This window comes from Taeniopygia guttata, chromosome 1 (assembly GCF_048771995.1).
Source record: "Taeniopygia guttata chromosome 1, bTaeGut7.mat, whole genome shotgun sequence".
NCBI classification, from domain to species: Eukaryota; Metazoa; Chordata; class Aves; order Passeriformes; family Estrildidae; genus Taeniopygia; species Taeniopygia guttata.
Window position 1 is genome coordinate 85,519,610 of NC_133024.1, and position 20,209 is coordinate 85,539,818.

At 39.7% G+C, this 20,209-nt stretch overlaps 1 protein-coding gene and 1 long non-coding RNA gene across 5 annotated transcripts in view; both read right to left on the reverse strand.

Annotated features, from left to right (window-relative positions):
- LOC140684597 (uncharacterized) overlaps positions 1-6,320 on the reverse strand; it is a 90,060-nt gene extending 83,740 nt beyond the window's left edge. Inside the window, exon 1 of the long non-coding RNA XR_012057066.1 lies at positions 1-6,320. This exon is cut by the window's left edge and continues 82,555 nt beyond it. This is a non-coding gene — a long non-coding RNA (uncharacterized lncRNA).
- The window catches only part of AFF3 (ALF transcription elongation factor 3), a 326,738-nt gene that overhangs the window by 262,865 nt on the left and 43,664 nt on the right, over positions 1-20,209 (reverse strand). For all 4 annotated transcript variants that reach the window (XM_030278487.4, XM_030278486.4, XM_072932606.1 and 1 more), the window contains exons 2-3: positions 12,562-12,682; positions 6,328-7,188 (exon numbers count right to left, since the gene is read on the reverse strand). In XM_030278487.4, coding sequence (XP_030134347.4) covers positions 6,328-7,188; positions 12,562-12,682 — 982 coding nt within the window. The remainder of the gene's footprint in view (positions 1-6,327; positions 7,189-12,561; positions 12,683-20,209) is intronic.

Consider the following 20,209-nt stretch of genomic DNA (forward strand, 5'->3'; position numbering starts at 1 on the left):
TTTCAATAATTAGAAAACAACAACTTCAGGGAAAACTTGCCAAAAACCAGGCAAAAACATTAAGGAATATCCTTGAAAAATGTAAATTTACATCTAGTTTCAAGATACTTTTCTCTGATCATAGTCACCCTACCAATGAAAAACAATGAGGAACAAGTGATTAATCATAGCAACAAATGCACAGCACATACCATATGGTAATCAACCCATACAGAAAACTTTAGAGGTTATTATTCTATTAAATTATTTATTTTCAAAAACCTATTGATAAGTTTAGCTAGTGCTGTCCCAGAAAAAAAAAATATATTGACTATTAATTCAAAAGAGAAAGAAACTTGTTTCACTGAGGGCAGAAACAGTAAATGTAGGGAGCTCTAAAAGTAAAGTTAAGGTCTCTAAATAGCATTTCCATTCTACAAGAGCTGTCATGGAAGAATAACCAGAGAGATTAGGCCCACTGTGCTCACTGAAGCTGCCCTCACACACAGTCGCTGTGTGCTTTTGAGACTGCAGAAGGGGAGAAAGGCAAAGGCTTGTGTCATGATTCAAAAACTATACCAAATAAAAAAAACCTTTCACATTGTGGTCTCCACTGTATTTGTTAAGAGCATTTCCAATACCACTCTATTTAATACACTGTTTCTTCAAAGTCCTACTCAGTTGAACTCTGCTGCATAAATACAGGCAGTAACACACAGCCCTCCCACAGACACACTTGAAGGTCCTGAGTAACTCACCACTAGCAGGGATCGCTGCACCACACTGCTCTTGTTGTGCAGTTCTTGCTGTTTAATGTGGGAAAACATTCTTTATTTGTGGGGAAGGTCAGTGCTACCATTACAGGGATGAATTGATCTGTGTCTCCTTGTAAATGCAGCACGAACATCTGGGAAAGAAAACATCTACAACTGGCTCATACTTACAAGTACTCAAGTGCTGTGATTGCTAACTGGCTTCTCAAGCACTGCAATTCTTCAATGAAGTCAATAAATGGTAGAGGAGTATCAACACACTTAATTCTGTGTTTATGTCTCCAGCCTCTTCGGGCGCATCCTGAAACGGTGCCGGAAGAAGTCTGGACCCTTTTGCTAATGCATTCAATCTCTCCCTCCCTTTTCATCTAAAAGCATCTTTGACTGTGCTTTTATTTTCATTTCTGCCTTTCTGGTAAACAGCCTGGGAAGCAGAGAAGAAAAACCTGAATCCTACTCTTAGTCCTGCAACACTTCAACAGGCTCCACTGCAGCCAGGGGCGTGTGGTGTTGTGCCTCTGAGTAAAAGCACTTAGATCTCCTCTAAACCCTTTTCCTTCCTCATGAGATACTGTTTCCCCTCTACTGTCCTACAGATCCAGATATGTGGGATTTCCAGGTGAAGCATGAACTGATAATGACTATATTCCCTATTTAGTTTTCACTGGACCTTCTGTTCTCAAATGAAATGTAGCAGCACATGAACTTGCATCTTCAATTTTAAACTGGAATGGAACTGCTTATTATACATACTTCTTCTTCAAAGAGACTGATTTTGATCAAATTATCAACATTGAGGCCAAATTGTAGTTCTTTCAGACAGAGAAAAGAGTTGTGAGGTGTTTTTGCTTTCCATTAATATGTGGGGATAGAGCTAACAGGCAAAAAAGAGATTGCAGATTCAAAGGACACTTGCTAGAGTGTGTGCCAGATGCTGATAGCTATATATAGCCACTCAAAGGAGAGTGACTGCAGAGAGTATCTTACCCAAGCAAATAGGAATTGCCTGAGTAAGATCATCAGGGCAAAAATAAAAAAAAAAATTTAAAAAAGGAAAAAAACCAAAAAAAACAACCCCAAACCTTAACCTTTAATCTACGGTGCATTCCTTCTGCTGCAGAAGTTGTGTAAGTACTCTGTGAAGTGAATAAGAAAGTATATGTCCTCATGATGACCTTACCTACGTTTCACATAAATGTGTTTCCAAATTTAACAAAACCAAATCTTCTTTTTTACCATTAGTCTCATAGTCATTTTTGAATACAACCTCTATTTCTTTGCTTCATAACCCTTAAGAGAAATAAGCAGAGGACAATAGATAAGGCCTCTTCAATGTAATAAAAATGCAGCATGCAGTCTACAAGATGAAATTAAAAAAAAGAACTTGGATATAAAGAATATGATTTGCCACCCTATGCTTTTTCTTATTGTTTCACTCAAGAACATTTAGGCAAGAAATGCACTTGATTTCCTGCCTCTTTTCCTCCATACCCTGGTATCAAATTTTTCTTCCCTTTTCCCTTCCAATGCAGTGGGCTTTTACCTATAGCAATATAATTTCTAAGTAGTTGAAAATGTGAAATACCAGTACTTGAGATGATGAGCTATCATCTCTACAGAGCAGTATGATAATTTTGGAATGACCAGGAGGTTGGGTATGGATTCTAGTTAACACTATTGAACCTGGCTACTAAAGATTAAATTCCCAAATGAGTAAATGCTACATTTCTACACACAGGTCTATCCAAATCATTCTCATTAAAACAATTTAAAAAATTTATAAGCTTCACTCTGTGTCAAGGTATTGAAGGCTTTCCAAAACTGATTAAAAATATAAAATGAGTTATTGAACTGCATTAAAAATCAACCTTTTTCATGTATTGAAAAGTAATGGTCTATAATTTGCATTCAAGAGATCTTATTTCCAGTGGATAATAATTGCAGTGCAGCCAACTCTGTGCCCTGTTTCTCTGAAAAACTCATGGAATGTACAGAAGAGGGTTTTGTATCCTGCTGATCACACACACACACACACACACACTTTTTGTCACACTGCTTCTTATCCTCCAGTCCTTGCAGTGAAGCTTAATTTTGTTTAATTGTGTGTTTATTTTTCCACTGATGGTTCTTTTAAACTGGGTAACACAAATGGAAGTGCACAGGTATCACAGAAGGGGTTTGGGTTTGAATGGATGTTAAAGATAATCTAACTTTAACTCCAGTACTGTGGACAGGGACACCTTCCACTAGATCACATTGCTCAAAGTCCCATCCAACCTGGCCTTGAACATTTCCAGAGATGGGGCATCCACAGCTTCTCTGGTCAACCCTTTCTAGTGTTTCACCACCCTCAGAGTACAGAATTTCTTCCTAATATCTAATCCGAATCTACCCTCTTTCAGTTTCAAGTCATTTCCTCTTGTCCTGTAACTACATGCCCTTGTAAAAGGTCCCTCCCCAGCTTTCTTGCAGGCTCCCTTTAGGTCCGGGTGCCATAAGGTCTCACTGGAGTCTTCCCTTCTCCAGGCTGAGCAACCCCAACTGTCTTCACAGGAGAGGTGCTCCAGCCCTCTGATCAGCTCAGTGTCCCTCCTCTGGACTTGCTCCTGCGGGTCCACATCCTTCTTGGGTTGGGGGCCCCAGAACTGGTATTGGATAAACTGATAAGAATCTAGAAAGGGAATGACTGAGGGGAGGGATAACCTCATCCACAATACAGGCTGGGTGCTAACTGGCTGGACATGACCTCTCTAGTGGAGGACGTGGGGGTTCTGGTGGACAGCAAGCTGCCTGGGAGCCAGGAAGGCCTCCCAGTGCTGCCTACACAAACCCCAGAGCACAGTGCCTGCCCTACCTAGCCCATCTCAGCCACACACCTTTTGTTTTAGCAGATATAGAGCTTCATTTCACTACCAGACACCCTACCCCAAGCCCTCTGTCCCGCTCCTTCTTTCCTGGCTGCTCTTAAGAAGCTTTCTGCCACTCTCATTTCTGTTTCCGTGTAGCTTCCAGACTGCTGGAGCCTACTTATCCACCTTCTTTCCCTCACAGTGATCCTATATGACATCTCTACTCTTCCCACAGCCTCTAGGGATACTAGGTCTGTCCTGGCCAACACCTTTAGCCTTACTCTGAACAACAGAGGCCTCATTTTGCCTGCAAACATTCACAGGCCCATGGCAGCTTTTGTGCTGCAAGCAGCTTAAAACTTCTGGTCCTAAGAGGGGACAGCAAACATTTGATATAAAGGAGAAAATTTATAGTTTAATAGCAGAAATTTTTAAAAAGGATGGGAATTCTTACACAACTATACTAGAAGATTTATGATACAAATAATAGGAATGGAAAAACATTTTGAAATTAAAAGAAGTCCAACTGAAAATCAAAGAGTGGGTGGATTAGGCAACACTGAATAAAAAACTTTCAGTCTTGGTCAATATTTCTCCCTGTAGCAATACAAGCGGGTTACAAGTTTCAGCTTTAGCCACTTGGGATGGAAAAAGTTAGAACAAAGAAAATATCAGGATAAATGAAAAATAGCTGGTCTGTTATCTTTCATTGATTTTTCACATCTGAACATTGTCTTTCATTAGCTCCAGTTTCAAACCCCAACACCTATAGTACCTACTATTCCTTGTCTTAGAAATTTGTCCATCACTTTTCGTAAAAATCTTTTTTAAACCAGCAGACACGCTTTTGGTCCACCTCCTTCAACTTCAGTTGAATGTTAATATTCTTTTATCAAATACTGTTTCATTAATACTGCATCACATAAAATCTGTGAGAAATTGGTGAATATTTTAGTAGGTAACCTGCAGTCCACTGTCTCCCACTATAATCTACATTGTCACCAGTATCTAAACAAGTTAGTTTAAAGTCAGCTATGTCTCCTCAGCTAAAAACTGCAGTATAAACTTATGCTTATGCAGCAGCATGGATTACATACAACAAATTAAATCTTTCTTTCCGGAGGTAGGCGTATTTGGAATGCAAATGGTAAATCCTGAGTTTCAGACAAATGATTGCCTATCAGAACTCCTTTCCATACTAGTCCTTAGAGTATTGCATACATGTAAAGGGGGGAAATTTGAAAGAATCAGATAATTGCCACAGGCATCTTTAATTCTAACAACACTTCCCAGTTGCAGATTACTATCTAGCACAAGTCTGAAAGAGGTAATAACAGCTAAATGGATATTACTATCTGCCGTTACCTGATCTATCTGCACAATTACAGCACTTTGTGAATGCTAAATTTGCTTATAAGATCTAGCTTAAAAGCCTAAAACAATCCCTTTTCAGGAACAACATATCACCTACATGTTGTTTGGAACTGATGGAACTTCCACTTAGAGAAAAATCACAGAAATAATTGCTTCCAGAGCGATTTCTTTCCCAAACCAAACCCAAGGGGAATACAAGAGTCGACTCCATTTCTGAAAAGCAGGCATTAAGAGGCCAGAGAACTCCACCAAAAATTAGATTTTTCCTCTCCTTTAACAATGCCAAGAACAAGATTTTAAGACTTAAAACATCTCAAGACACACCACAGCTGTAAAAAAGAGTAAACAATCATTGCCTTTTCTCTGACAAAGTCACCGTGATTCAGTCAAATAGAGTCCTATAGTCCTATAAATACTATAAGTTGTTGAGTTCATGGGAGATCTATCAATTTTCATAAGAGCATGATGTGACCATCTTTGTCTTGACATGCAGGCCATTGAATACACCCTTGAATAAAAAAACACCCTTTATTCTGCCAAAACGCTTCCTTCCCATCGAAAAAGACCAAATAGCCAAAAAACAGTCACAGTCAAAGTGCTAAAGCAAAGTGTCCTCCTGGCATGAAAGGAATGTAAAATAAATGAATATGCAGTAAATCCAAGCAGACATATTTTCTATCTATTGCTGATAAATAAATGTTGTCTAAAAGCTTTTTCAGACAAGTTCTTATACCTGTAGTATGGCCAGGTGTATTGGGTCAACCCACTACACCAGGTTTCTACAGATGGAAATTCTTTAAGGAAACTTCAGTCTTCTCATGAATTGGCTTGAAACACAAACAGATAATAGGAGATTCTCGTTGCTCTATTCTCATCTATTCCACAGATTTCATATTGTGTAAGTAATTTATTTAGATTGTGAAACTACTTTGACATTGAGGATGGCAGAACTATTTCTGGTCACATTCACTTCATTTCATCTTTGCCAAAGAGAAAGAAATCAATGAAATATGAACAGCAAGAAGCAATACACCTGCCAGGAAAAAAAAAATAAAAATCCAGGTTTTAAAAATGAGCACTCTGGAAAGAGTCAGTGAAATAACATATACTACTAGAAAATGTGCCATTGTAGGAAGTGTTTTGGTCCTGAAGACAATGAGCATTTTTCTGTTGAGACACCTTTGAATTACTGTGAGGCTTCTATTTGCAATATACTGTATCAATGTCACCAAAAATATCAGCATGCAAACCAATATGTTAAAAATACATAAAGAGGTAGGTGCAATAAGCAACATCATCCATCCATCCATCCATCAGTGGAGGTATGTCATAAGAAATATAAAAACACTTACTTCTTCTTGCTTAGGAATGCTGAACTTGGTGATCTTTGACTTGGTCCTAGCCGAATCAGGCTTGCTGGAAGGCACTCCCCGATATGACTTGGTCGTCTCTGCTGGTAACTTCAGCTTTGGAGACTCATCAGGAGCCTGGTCTTGACCATCCATTGGCCTTACATAAGCTGTTGGCTTCTGCTGACCCAGACTGGGCTTTGAAGCAAGAGAGGGTGGGAAGTTTTGGACGCAGTGCCCCCCACCATGCTTTGCTGGCCTCTCTTGGACTTTGGTTCCTCCTTCTGAGCTACAGCTGAGCTTTGCTGGCTGCTGGACTCTATTGGTGTTGTCTCCTAATGTGGCCCTCAGTGAACTTTGCTGGGCAGTATTGGAGGAGGAGGAGGAGGAGGAGGAGGAGGAAGTGGTGGAGGAGGACGAGGAGGTGGAGGAGGAGGAAGAGGAGGAGGTGGGACTCAATGCATAGTGTTTTAGTTTCTCCAAATTGGATTTTTGGCTCGCCAGTTTGAAGTCACCCTTGTGTGACTCCAGCGACCGGTGTCCGTGTTTGCTTGCTCTCTGCTGGCCATCTGAAGTGGCATTATGCCCAGACTTCTGCCAGCCCATTGTGGTACTTTTGCTCTGCTGGGCAGCTAGGGATGCTGGTGTTGAAGAAGTAGTGCTGGAAATAGGAGGAGGAGGTGGTGGTCTCGAGTCTGCGATATGATGCTCATCAGTCTTGGGGAGAGGTGTCTGAGGAACCCCCGGTTTCGGAACCCCAACGAGATGGCTCTGGTTTGACCGGTCAGTTAACAAGTCTTTCATTTCATCATAGTTGCCCAAAGTATTCTGGATGCGATTGGAAAGCTCATCCCCCTTGTTAGTCTGCAAAACAAAAATCAAGTGTTCTGCTACAGTCAACATAAGAAAAACAAAATTCCCTGCATGCTTTTGCTGAAATCCTTACTGAAGTAAGACAGCCTTATTCAGCAGCAGCGTTGAGGGATGAAATCGAAAATCCTTATTGTCTCTGAAGACACTTGTCAACATCTTAAATCTACCCTGAACTGGAAAAGCTATAAAGGGCCTTTGAGTATATAAAAAAAGAAATCTATCACAGATATCATGCTGTAGTTAAAGTATATTACCTGGAAACTGGAAAATTTATTATTGCAACTGCACAGAATGGTTTGGATTAAACCTGACCATGATAAAACTTTTCCTGTAACCCAATGCAAGCTCTCCTTCAGTCATGAATGAAAACACTGCATTCCCAATTTCTTCCTCTGCCTGCCTAAGTTTTCATAACCATCTGGGAAGCCACACAACATCCCATGTAAGTGCTGAATGAATTTGTCATCTAAGCCAGCCAAATGCTCTGAGGTGACTTGAAAACAGCTTGTGGGAAATGAGAAAAGTACAGATTATGTCCTTTCTTTAAAAATGCTCTGACAGGGTGCTCATTCCAGGGCACTCTCCTCTTGTAAAAAAAAAAAAAAAAAAAGGTGAACAGAACCCTTGCCAAATTCTTCACATTTCTCAGTGCTTGCTGTGCATAGCAGGGGAATACAGCCACCCTTCCTCCCCTTCAAGATTAATTAATGTCTTAAAAATGATCCATTTACTTCCTGACTAAAAAGGCAGAAGCTTCACAAAGAAATAAAACAAGCAAACAAAACATACTGGAAAAGATTGAAAATTCTTGCTTTAAAAAGCCACTGTAAGCAAAAGCGTATATCATTAGTATTTTTACAGCAAAGATTTTTTGAACCCTGCCAAAATTCAGGCGTGTTATGTCCTTTGCTTTATGTTTTCAGAGGAAGACAGTAATGAGGCAGTGGAGTTCACCTTTCTCTCTTCTAGATATGGAATCTGAATGGGAAAACCCCAACTGGTTTCAGAAGGCCAAGTTTTCATCTCAAGATTCTCTGTTTTAGAGAAAAACAGAAAGAAGGAGAGAGAAGGGAGTAAAGAAAGTGGAGAAGATCCCCTTAAAGTTACACTTAAAAACACGAAAGATGTGTCAACCACATCAGTTACTCTGGAAAACTGGGGATATGGAAGGGAAGGTATTCAAGGGAAACTCCCCAGTTTGGAATCTTTTATTTTTAGGGTTTCCTAGGAGAAAACCTGAACCCATGAAAAAATGCACAGTAAATGAATGCTGTACTTGCCACATGCAAACTTTTAGAGGTCTACAGTGGAAGCATTCTTACATCTAACAGTAAAAACAGTCCTGTTTTTCTTCAAACTTTTCCCCTCAAATTTCAAGGACACTACCTTGTACCTGTAAAATGCATTACACCTAGCTTTCTGATATATTTTTGTTACTATGCTAACAGAGCTAAATATATATATCAGTAATATATATTGAAGGCGGGATAGGAAGGGAAGAATGTGAAAGTCTTGCATCTGAAACTTTGTATTGGAAACTTGGAGTAAGATGGCTCAAGGTTCAACCACTACAGCCTGATCTTCCCTCTGCACATGAGGCTGTTACTGTTACAAAGATAAAAACCCACTATGGAAAAAAAATTGGAGGATTGACTCACAGATAGCAAGTCTCTTTAAAAAAGGGTGTTCTTCCACTTAACAGGAATCACATCAATGTCCTAAAGAAGAGGAAACTATTCATGAGGCTAAAGATGTGGGAAGCATCACATACATCTGAAAAGAAAGAAGGTTGGAGATACCCTCACATGTCTCCTGAAGTCAAATGATATAACTTCTACACTTGGGCATCTCCTTGAACAGCAGAATTATGTTCCAGAACACATCAAAGTGTTCCTTTTACCCAGTGCATCTCTTTATGCTTCATTGGATCCTCCACCTTGTGTAGATACCTTGTAGAGAAGTATTGTGTCAGCTTCCCTTTAAGGTGAGAAATCTGCTGTTGGGCCTGTACTCATTATTCAGCCAGAGTGCAAGTGAGGTTTCTTTCCCTGCCAGGAGCATGGCAACAATGACGACCAAATGGAACGGGGACCACCCTCCCACAGCGTGGACATCTTGTGAGGACAGCTCTCCACCCATCTGCCTCTAGCTCCATGAACGTAAACAAATTTGTGGGCAGGTTTTGTCCCTAAGAAGTCTAACTTCCCTAAAATAAGGTCTGTTTTTTCTGATGGCTGCTCTGTGGATGGAAAGGAAACAAAAGCCTAATTGCAGATTATCTGTAGACTATCAATAGCTCAGAGAAGTCATCGGGTTGTCTTCTACATGGATGTGATGTGAAGGTCACACATAGACATCTTATATTGAGAGATCCCAGATAACCACAAGAATAACTGCAGCAAACTAGTATCATGGCATATGCTGGCAACTGGTCTGTGCTGTTTATTCCTTCAAGATACACTGGGGACAGCTTCAGGTGAAATTTTGTATTGAGCTGATCTCATACAGGAGAGTTCACCTACATCCTCTTGGGAACATGATGGGATCTGAGGTAACTTGTTATGAGCTTTAGTTTGTCCTATTATCTTCTCTGAAATATTGCTGGCCTTATTTAAGCATTCCCACAGGGAAAACATGGTCACAAAATGGGTAAGTAGGAAAAGCATCTGTGCAAACATGTCTTACTTACAGTGCTCTGATATTCTTCTGCAAACCAAGACAAATCCAAGCATTTGAAGATGGCAACATATAATGCTTCTAAAAATAAACTTGATGGCTGCATGGAAGGCCAGCAGATTTTTTTCTTCACTAAAAATACTTACATAGTTAATGGGGCAAGGTATTCTGTCCAGAAAATATCCAGAACTAATTTCCTACTTTTTCACTCCCCTATAAAAGAGATTTTATGTAAAAGATACTGGATTTCCTGTAATCCTTCATAGAGGGTTGCTATGGATACTTTGAACAGGATAAGGGGCAACTTGAAGAGTCAGGATTTTTGAGAAAATTCAATGTTACAGTAGTAGTGATACATGTCAAGGTGAGAGAGGATGTAAGATTTAAGAGATTTCCAGTCTGCCTTTGATTTTCAGATATGGTCTTCTGAATAGCATATCCTTTGGCTTTAGCTTGTGTTTCTCAAGCTGAGCAGTGGAATACTGAATTTAATCAGAGCTTGCAGTGAATGTCTGCTATAACTTCATTCCCCTCTGGAAACCCCTAAAAGGTGAACATGATCTTTAAAGGGAGTACAAGTGGGTTTCAGTTTTGCTTTTGCAGAAAGGTTTCCTCTTTTGCAGAGAGGCTCTCTCCACAGCCAGATCAAAAAGCCACGGCTCTTTCTCCCTGTACTGAAGGCTCACGAACACTTGGCTTAGTTCAGAGAGCCCAATGGTCCATTGCCAGCATATACATGACAATCAGAGTATGCCACTGATAAAAGTTCTGATGTCCAATACTATCAGAATGACTGATCACCCCAAGCAACTCTGCCACGCCAACATAGCTGTGAGTCATACTACTGTCCTGGGCTTTGCATTTCCCCATGTCTCCTTGACAAAGTTAGCTGTAGGATGTATTTCTGCAGCACTCTCTTTACACATTTGTTCAAAATAGGGACACAGTGTTTAAAGGTAAGAAGCAGGAATGGAGCCATTATTCTGCTTGCCTCATAGGATTATCCACTCAGTATCCTCTCTGCTTCTGGAGATGGCAATGATTTTTCATCCACTTCTATTCTATTCTATTCTATTCTATTCTATTCTATTCTATTCTATTCTATTCTATTCTATTCTATTCTATTCTATTCTATTCTATTCTATTCTATTCTATTCTATTCTATTTATATTATACTGTATATACTATATCTAAAGTATATTTATATATACTTTATATTATACTGTGGTTGCACAGAGGTGTTCTCTGACATCCTAACTCAGAAACTGCTGGTGTGTCCATGGCACATCACTGCTGTGTCATGACAGTCGGTACATCGGCACAGAAGTAATTATTGAAGTGATACCACTTTTATAAGTGGTTTGAGCTTCAGTATCACCAACTTGAGGCACCAAAGACAAAATAGTACTGGGGACACATAAAAAGGCCAGGTCCTTTTTGTGTGTGGTCTATTTGACTGGACCAAATGGAAAATCATTAAGTCGTCACTGCAGCACAGCCCTCAAGAAATGCCAAGGCACAGCTGACTTATGCTTTCCAGGCTTTTTTCCATGGATTAGCCCTTGACTAGTCTCACGGTAGACATTTTCAAGTAGGTCATTGAGGAGTTCAAGACATTTGACATGGTTTCTAAATGCCTTTGTAATGAATCTGAAATCCGGGCAGCTGGAGGTCAGCTTCAAGGCAGACAGAGCTGTGTTCCTTCAAGGGACATGGTTTGAAAGTGGCAGATCTTTCTTTTTTATTAGGGACTAAATACAAGCAACAGTCTGGAAGAAGAGCAAGCTAAAAGCTGACCCTGGAGCTGAAGAATTAAAACGCAAGCATGGAAGTCAAAGCAGCAGCCAGGTCCCAGGTTCCAAATAGGTCTCCTGGAATGAGGCACTAAAGCACCCTAAGCATCAAGGGCAAGTGATGCTGCATGGAGGGAAAGGCTTCACAGTGTGGCAGCTGTTACAGTCACTTGGACATTTCTGGAAAGGCACAGCAGAAAATACATGATGATGGTTTGATACGTACACGCAGTCATTGGGAGGAGCAGCCCCCATAGGACACTGCTCTCTGGTCCTGTTCACCATTTTTAAGCTTCTGCAGACGGTAAAAGGCCCTGCTTGACCTTCTAACAGGGAGTGATGAAGAGAGTTGTGGCTCATCAAGCTGCTGTTACCATGAGGAACAACACAGCGAGTTGAGACTCTTAAGCTACTTCTGCCTTTGGTGGAGGAAAAACATGTATAGCAGACAAATTTTCTTATTATCCTGGTAATTCTTATAGGGGAAAAAAAGGATATTTCAGTAAAATAACCTTGGCCAGGGCACAATGTTTACAGTATTGCTTGACCTTCACACACTAGATTAACACAATTGCTTTTTTCTAAGTATTGCAAAAACAAGATACCTTCACCTTCACCTCCTAATTTTAATTCCATCTCAAATACTGCTGGGATATTTCTAGTTTATTTCACTTTTGTGTGCTGCTAAACACTAAAAGAAACTTTATACACATACATAAATATAAATATATATAAAATCTGACTCTCAGGGAATCATGCATGCTCTCCATGAATTTTGGGAAGCTACCACTTGTGGGAGGGTGATGAAACCTGGACAGTGCCTTCTGCAGGCTACATTTTTGTACTGTGGAAAAAAATAAATAAACAAAGATTTGCCCAGCTGGGAAGCATCTACCTTGTACGGTTCACTGAAGAGGGAATAGCTCATGTTAAATGCGCCATTGTCCTGCTGGGCCTCCTGATTTCTCCTTTCCCATTCCTTCCTTCGCAGCACGTTTCTATCTGGCTCATAGACACTGGAGTTAGAGAAGAAAAAAAAAAAGAAAAATAGCTTTTTAAGAGTTAAAAATCAGAGGGCAACATATAAACCAGCGGGCATTTAAAAGTTAAGAACTCTGTTTTGCAGACAGATGGCAAAAATAAGCACAAACATGAATCAGATGAATGCCAGTTCAAGTAGGCTGGGGAGGTTCAGGTCTCTGGGAATGCTGGCGCTTTCTTCACACAGAGAATAGATAATTAAATTCTTACAGAAAAATAAAAATGAAATCACATGGCAGGATCTAGTCTGTACAGAACTTCTCAGCTTGAAACGTGACAAAGGAAACATCTAAGCAACTTTGACAAAGACTAGAAGTTCTCTTAAGGCAGATGGTAATTACAGCTGTGAGTAAATAGAAATTATGAACATGTTCCCACTTATGACATATCCTCTGAGTGTTGTATGAAAATGCTCCTTTTTTCACATGGCTGTGTTTCTGTAGTGATTCTTTCATTAACTAGCTCCCTAAAGAGCTGTTAAAACTATATGCTGGAGTGGTTTCCACAGTTAGGTTGCTTCTTCTGATCTCTGCTAATCAGCCAAGTCGTGAAACTACTACTGAAACAATTCCTCTTTCTGATGGATTTGACACTATCACAACCACAGAATATGAATAAATGAATAGTGGCACAACAGTGTATGTATGACTAGTAGAGTGTAGCTGGAGAGAAAATAAAACCACTGCATTACACAATAGCAATAATTTTTAGAAATTAACAACTTTAGCTCCAATAATACATGACAACATGAACCAGAGAATTCTTATTCTGAATTTCTATGGAACAACACCTTTCAGGTTTACACATTTCAGTTTATTATGTTATTCTCCTCACAAAGGAAGCCAACATGTCTAACAAAGTTAACATGCTATTTCAGGACAATGTGACAAGTATGCTGAATCCTATATTGCTTAGCTCAGCTAATGTTTTTCCTCTGGCACCGTAAATCTGTAAAGTAGGAATATATATTAATGTCATGTAAGTGCACCATGTGTTAATAAGATAAACGTTGTCTTGCTAACCAGCTTCCCAGTTAGCAAAACATATGTTGCATTGGCTACCCACGTGATGCTACCTAGTATGCCTCAGGAAAGGCAGTCAAAAGGCCAACAGCTATCTGATTCTAATTCGGGACTTGAGGGAGCTGAAAATACACAGGATATGTTAGATGCTATTAGTATTTAAAAACAATGCCTCAACAGTCACTAAATGAACAGAAAATCTTTTGTTTGCTTGTTGATGCTGCTAACTCGAACAGGACTGCAGAGTAGCCTTCTTGATGGGTTGGAAGGAAGATGCCAGGGGCCGAGCATAGCTCTCAAACACAGGGGTTCTTTGTGGAACACAGGATATCAGCACAGCAGGTTGGAGACAGCGTCGAAATACCTCCTCGTTTACAACTACTTACAGGTGGCTGAGGGTTTTTGGGTTTTTATCCCATACTTTTCATGAGCAATGCTTGCTATTCACTCCAACATCCTCACCTTGAAAAGCAGCATAACGAGGAGACAATTGCAGGGATGGAGTTTTTGGGCATGGAAAATGCCTTCCTCCAGAAAGAAGGGGATGGTGAAGGCCTCCCCATGCGTTCCTGGGAGTGAGATCACCTACTGCACATGCTGTACATGCTGCTGAGACCAGAGGCAGACCAGTTGTCACTGACTGCTGTGAGAGAAGACGTCTTCAGTTACTGCATTGTGCCATCCAGCCTCCTCCCATCAGCTCTGTCAGTTAACAACCACCTGTGTCTAAACCAGACTTTCTGCCACGCTTAATAACTGTTGTCAGGTTGGGTTTCTCTGCAGTTTTAAGAGATCAGGTCATAACTTCATCCTTAGCTATGTGTCCCCATCCAGAATTTCTTGAACTCTTTGAGATGATTTGCATTTATATTCTACCCTGCAGCCAAATAGACATGAACAGCTTCCCTGAGATTAATATAATACTCGTCTCTACCCAATTTCTAGGAAGTAAACAGATGCAGCATTCTTCACTAGTCCTCAAACAAATTTTAAAATTCTCTGGTGTGGTAGTCCTAAAGTGGAAGAACATTTTTATCTCTTTATTGGATAGAGATACATTTGATGAAGCCATACAAGTCATCAGGTCTCTGAACCCCCTTCTCAAATGAATTCACTGCTGGCAATGCAATGCACAACCTGCAGTAATTCAGAATGATTATGCAAATGTCAGAACTGTGTGACAATGCCTAATACACCATCTACAAGCAGTGTTAGGAAGAGCTACAAGTTGAGAGTTGTGTTCCTTTGGTAATACCAGATGGCAAAATGTCTAGCATTTGTGAAGCTGCTCCTTATTTGCATGAACATTGCAGCAATCACATTTCCTTGAACGTATGTCACCAAATGTATTTATTTGTTTTGGTTCAAGGAGAATACTGCCAACTGCTATAATTGTCTTTATTGCAAACACTTCAGTTAATGGAAAATGATCCTTTTTAATAGATTTCTTCTTTGTTTTTTTTTTTTTTAATTTGCAATTTAAAACAATCCCAGAGGTACCTTTTAATGGTTTAACGTGTGTTTTTCAATATCTAAGCCATGAAGAACAAGCTCATGAAAACCTCATTACTTTTTCCTCATCGGGGCATGTTTACATATGTGAGTGATATATGCATATATATGTGTAGTATGCATGCTCAGTTTTGTAAGACTTGGAGCCAAAGAACATGCAAACACTCACCACTCAAAAGTCAGTGTCATTTATATTTGTTTCATACAGGTCAAATTCCAAAAGGTGAATTCAAACAGTTTTTAAATGGTATACTGCTATTTTTAAAATTTTGCATCTGTTTCAAGATCATGCTTAAAGGACATGAACCAGAATGTGAGCAATAAGCCAAACACTTGCAAAAGTTATATATGAATAAAGGTTGTACTATAGAAATTTAATTATCTCAAATTTGGCACATTGCTTTTTGATTTATCTCCGCCCCAGGATCTGCCAAGACACATACTGGATATACCAATGAATTGTGCCTAAATGCCAGTGTCTCAGGCTCAAAGAGCTTTCAGCACACTGCCACCGCCCTGGCCTCCTCTGCTTCTTCCAGGGTACATGGAATAATTTCACTCCCAGATATCTACCAGATCAGATTTCCAATGAATTGCTAAACATCTCAGAGTAGTATGTTTAATGAATTTTGATCTGCTGTGATACCTTTTGGCACATTACCTGGATGGTCCCCAGTCTTTGGCCATGCCCACAGTGAGCGTGGCTCCCTGTGAGACCAGCCCGCAGAGGAGAGCCCAGGCGTGCAGGTTCCTGATGGGAAGGTGGTAGTGGTGCCAGCCTCCCCACAGAAACACTCACAGCTTTCTTCATGCTATTCCTGCCATCAGAAGGAACCATTTCCTTTAGTCCTTAATTAGAAATAGACAGAGATGGCTCAGGGGACAGCCTAGGAGCGGAGCAATAATTTTACCTGAGAAACCTGAGTCTGGATTTAATCTCCTACGAAGTGCAAAGAGTTATGTTTTCTCAGGCTAGGCTGAAAGAAATCATATAAAAAGCTTAAAGTTTTAGGTGTTGAAAAGTCTCCTTTTCTTTTCTTTCCTTTAAAAAAAAAAAAAAACAAAACCACTCTATTCCTGACTTGCTCAGATCTCACTTTTTGGAGCAACTCAAATAAAAAGGTCTCATCTCCATGATGAATGAGGTAGCGACAGTGCACCAACATATCCCCCTGTCCTTCAGTTTGGGAACACCCAAATTTGCATTCAGAGGAAGATGTCCTTTTCCACAAACGAAGCACTGCACCTTCACAGAGGAATTACATGGTGTGCATTAACGATGCTGCTTGACCTTTTCAGAAACCACAAAATTGCTGCATCACGAAGGGGAGATTCTGAAAGGGTACTGTTATTCTGTTACAAGATCACCATGTTCCTAACAGCTGGCATCTTTGAGGCTGTTAAAGACACAGATAGGTAAACTGAGGGTAAGATTGCTGGTACTCTCCTTTCTTGGCATCAGTTTATTTTCTGGAAAAGGAAGGGGCCTGTGACCCAGCCAGCTGTTACCAGCATGACAGAGGAAGGTGTTACCCATGTATACAGAGACCTGGCCACAGTTTCTGAACTTACCATTTGTAGCACCCTGCAATCTTGCTATTGCCTTTCCAGACTTTCCAATATAATTTTCCAGTCCAAAGACTTAGTTCATTATTCTCTGAATTGTGAGGGCTTTGCCACACCCACATACACACACATCTTCCTTCTACCTCCCCATGCACATAAATACTGTGATAGAAATTTAGCAGGAGCAACTTGTTTGTTTGCAGTTAATGTTTACCTAGGAGGCTGATCTCCTTCACCTTGGCAGCTACCTGTGGCACATAGCACAAAACATTCAGAACCTGAAATCTAGACATATTAATTACAAAAGCAGAGCTTAAATTGGCAAATCCTCAGCTCCTGTGGGCTCCTGGCAATCCTTTGCTAGGGAAGACCTAGTTTCCAGGGCTGAACTTCTTTCCCAGATTTTGTAAACCTCCCCACTTGTTCTTAAACTGACCCTTCTTCTTCCATCAGGAAATTGAAAAGCTCCATCAAAACATCATCAGACTACAATACCCACTGCTGGTGTCATGGGAGTGATACCATCCCCAAGCTGCTGGGTGCAGTCCACATCAGCACATGCTGATGTTGGTCCAAACAAACAAAAAAACGCCACCTCAAAAACATAACCCATACAGTAAGTGACTAAAAGATATGTGCTTTTCAAGAATAAACCTAGACCCATGAACAAGTTTTCTGCAAGGACATATATATCTTTGAAATTAAATTTTAGCACACGGTCATTTTTGAATTATGAACAAAGCTAGAACTGCTCAAAGCAGTGGAAAACAGGCAATATTTCAAGAAAATAAATTTTAAAATGGTTTACTGATTATTCTCAACATTTCCCCACAAATTTTAATCTGGCACACAAATCAATATACTAAATTTCAGGCTGAAGTGAGGACATTTTCTTAAATATTTAATAGTCTAATTCTCCCCTGAATTACTACATTTATGCCAAAGTAGCTAAATAGAGTAAGTCAAAGGAAAAACTTACACAACAACATAAAAAAGCAGTCCAGCCCTGATGCAGGACAGTGATTATGAAACTCAATTCAGAATGGAAACTGGATTCTGAATTTTAATGTACCGTCATTCCTGTATCTCTGCCATATTTAATATCTCAAAAGGACCAGTCAGACTGAGACCCTGTAAAGGCAAAAGCTCCAAACATTTTTAGAAAATATTCTTAACTTTAACAATTTAACAACAATTGAGATTATCTTGCTTGCTGAATTGCCATGCATAACATAGTAATGTTTTCTATTTCATTGTTCATGTCCATGGTTTTTGCTGGCCAGTTTCTAGGTACCAGTTCCATTTCCAGAGAAGCATAAATGCTGTCTGTTTGGAAACTCATTGCTGACACGGTATAGGGAATTCCAAGGTATGGCAACCTTTCATTTTTGAGCATTAAATATTTTCCCTAATGATATTTGAACTATTGGTTAAATTAAAGCAAAAGAGCTGCCTTTGATAAACAAGTGTCATAATCAATAAAATACCTTCCTAGGCTACAACTGGCTTTTTTTAGACTTTTTATCTGTCCTAAACAGCAGAAGTTAATTTGAGGATTTTTACAGTATTTTTTCCCATTTACAAACAGGAATGCCGTGGGGTAAAGCAATTACTCTGATTTACTGTTTTCACTTTGATTGAACATAAAGATGTAGCAGGGTCTCAAAAAAGCAGTAACTTAACAAACTGTGCTCCTATCCACAGACAGATAAAGTACCTATTTTGCTATTTCAAAGAGTTTACCTCCAGGCAGCAGCACAGAGCAAACATCAATCAATGACATGTGTCTAAGATGAGATTGATGTTTACTCTCACAGCTTTTCATCTTACATCCAATAAATTATTTTTCCTTCACCAAAGTGCCTGGTTAAATTTCATTTTTCACTTTGCAGTATCAGTTTTAAAACTTTAGCTTCCAGCAATTTTAAAGCTAGGCTTCATTGACGTTTCAGCTTTTACAGCCTGTTGATGATTTGTATTAGCCATGAAACACTACCGACCAAACATGAATATGATCAGGGAAGCTGAGCTGGGGCAGCCTCTTGTACAGTGGCAGGTGCAGGCTGGAAGGTGTGAGATTACTTTAATTATCTGCCTGGAAATTCCAAGTCCAAAACAAGGAGCTGTATTTTCAGGGGCAGATATATTGCATCCACCAAACAAATGAATATACACATATCACATCAGCAAAATCAGCATCAGAGTGTTCAGGTCAGGTCTTCTGAGGGTTAACAGTAGGCAAGTGGAAGGAACCAAGGCTAATTGTGGGTGCACTTATTACCTTACAGGCACACTACCTGACATTCACAAAATGTAAGTGCTTTGCATGCAACCTGACTGAATTTTAAATATGTACCAAAATGCTGAGAAGACCTAGGGCTGCAGTTAAGACTGGCACCTAAGCTGTTGAGTCAGAGCATCACAATAGAGGAACATTGAAAATTTGTATTTAGTTAAACACCTGCTTTTGAAAGAGCACCTCTTCCCAGCCTTGCTACAGACAAAACAAGCACATTTTCTTCCCTCTGTGAAGTTTTGCTCAATGAGAGAAATTGAGACATAATTCTAATTTATTTTTAGCTTCAGGAAAAATAACTTCAGCATATGATAAAAATTACCGGTCCATACTTACATTACACAGATGTTCAAAAATTCACCACTCTGTATTAGTAGGTAATCCTGTTTTCAATACCTTATTTTCTTTTATAACCCTAAATCTGCTAGAAAAATTGACAAAAATGGTTGAAGATCTTCAAACAACACTGAGCCGAGCTAGAAACAAAACATTACGACAGCTTGAATTTTGCACTGCTCTAACAATATATTCTTTGAAAGTATATTCACAAGTGTAAAATTCACCACTACTAATAGTATACAATAATCTTACACCTGGAAAAAGTTTCTTTTTCTTCGCAATTCAAAATTACCAAATTAAAAACCTCCAGAAATTGAGTGAAAAATCTTGGCTACCAAGAAACAGATACTGTAGATGTGACAAAGTATTCCTTTTGTATCCTCATCCACATCACCCGGGTAAGTGATAAAAAAAAGAATTAAGAATGAAGAGCACAAACCTGACAGATCACAATCATATCCTTTAATTTAGTTTTGAAAATGTTACTTTTGTGTTGTATTTTAAAAATACAACAGCCCATAGAACCACAGAATCAGAGAAAGGTGTGGGTTGAAAGGGACCTTTAAGGTCATCTAGTTCCAAGCCCCTCTCCTGGGCAGGGACACCTTCCGCTACACCAGGTTGCTCAAAACCCTGTTCAACATGGCCTTGAACACTTCCAGGGGTGTGTCATCCACAGCTCTGTTCCACTGTCTTGCCATCCTCATAGTGAAGAATTTCTGCCTCATTTTTAACTTAAACCCACCCCCTTTCAGTTTGAAGCCATT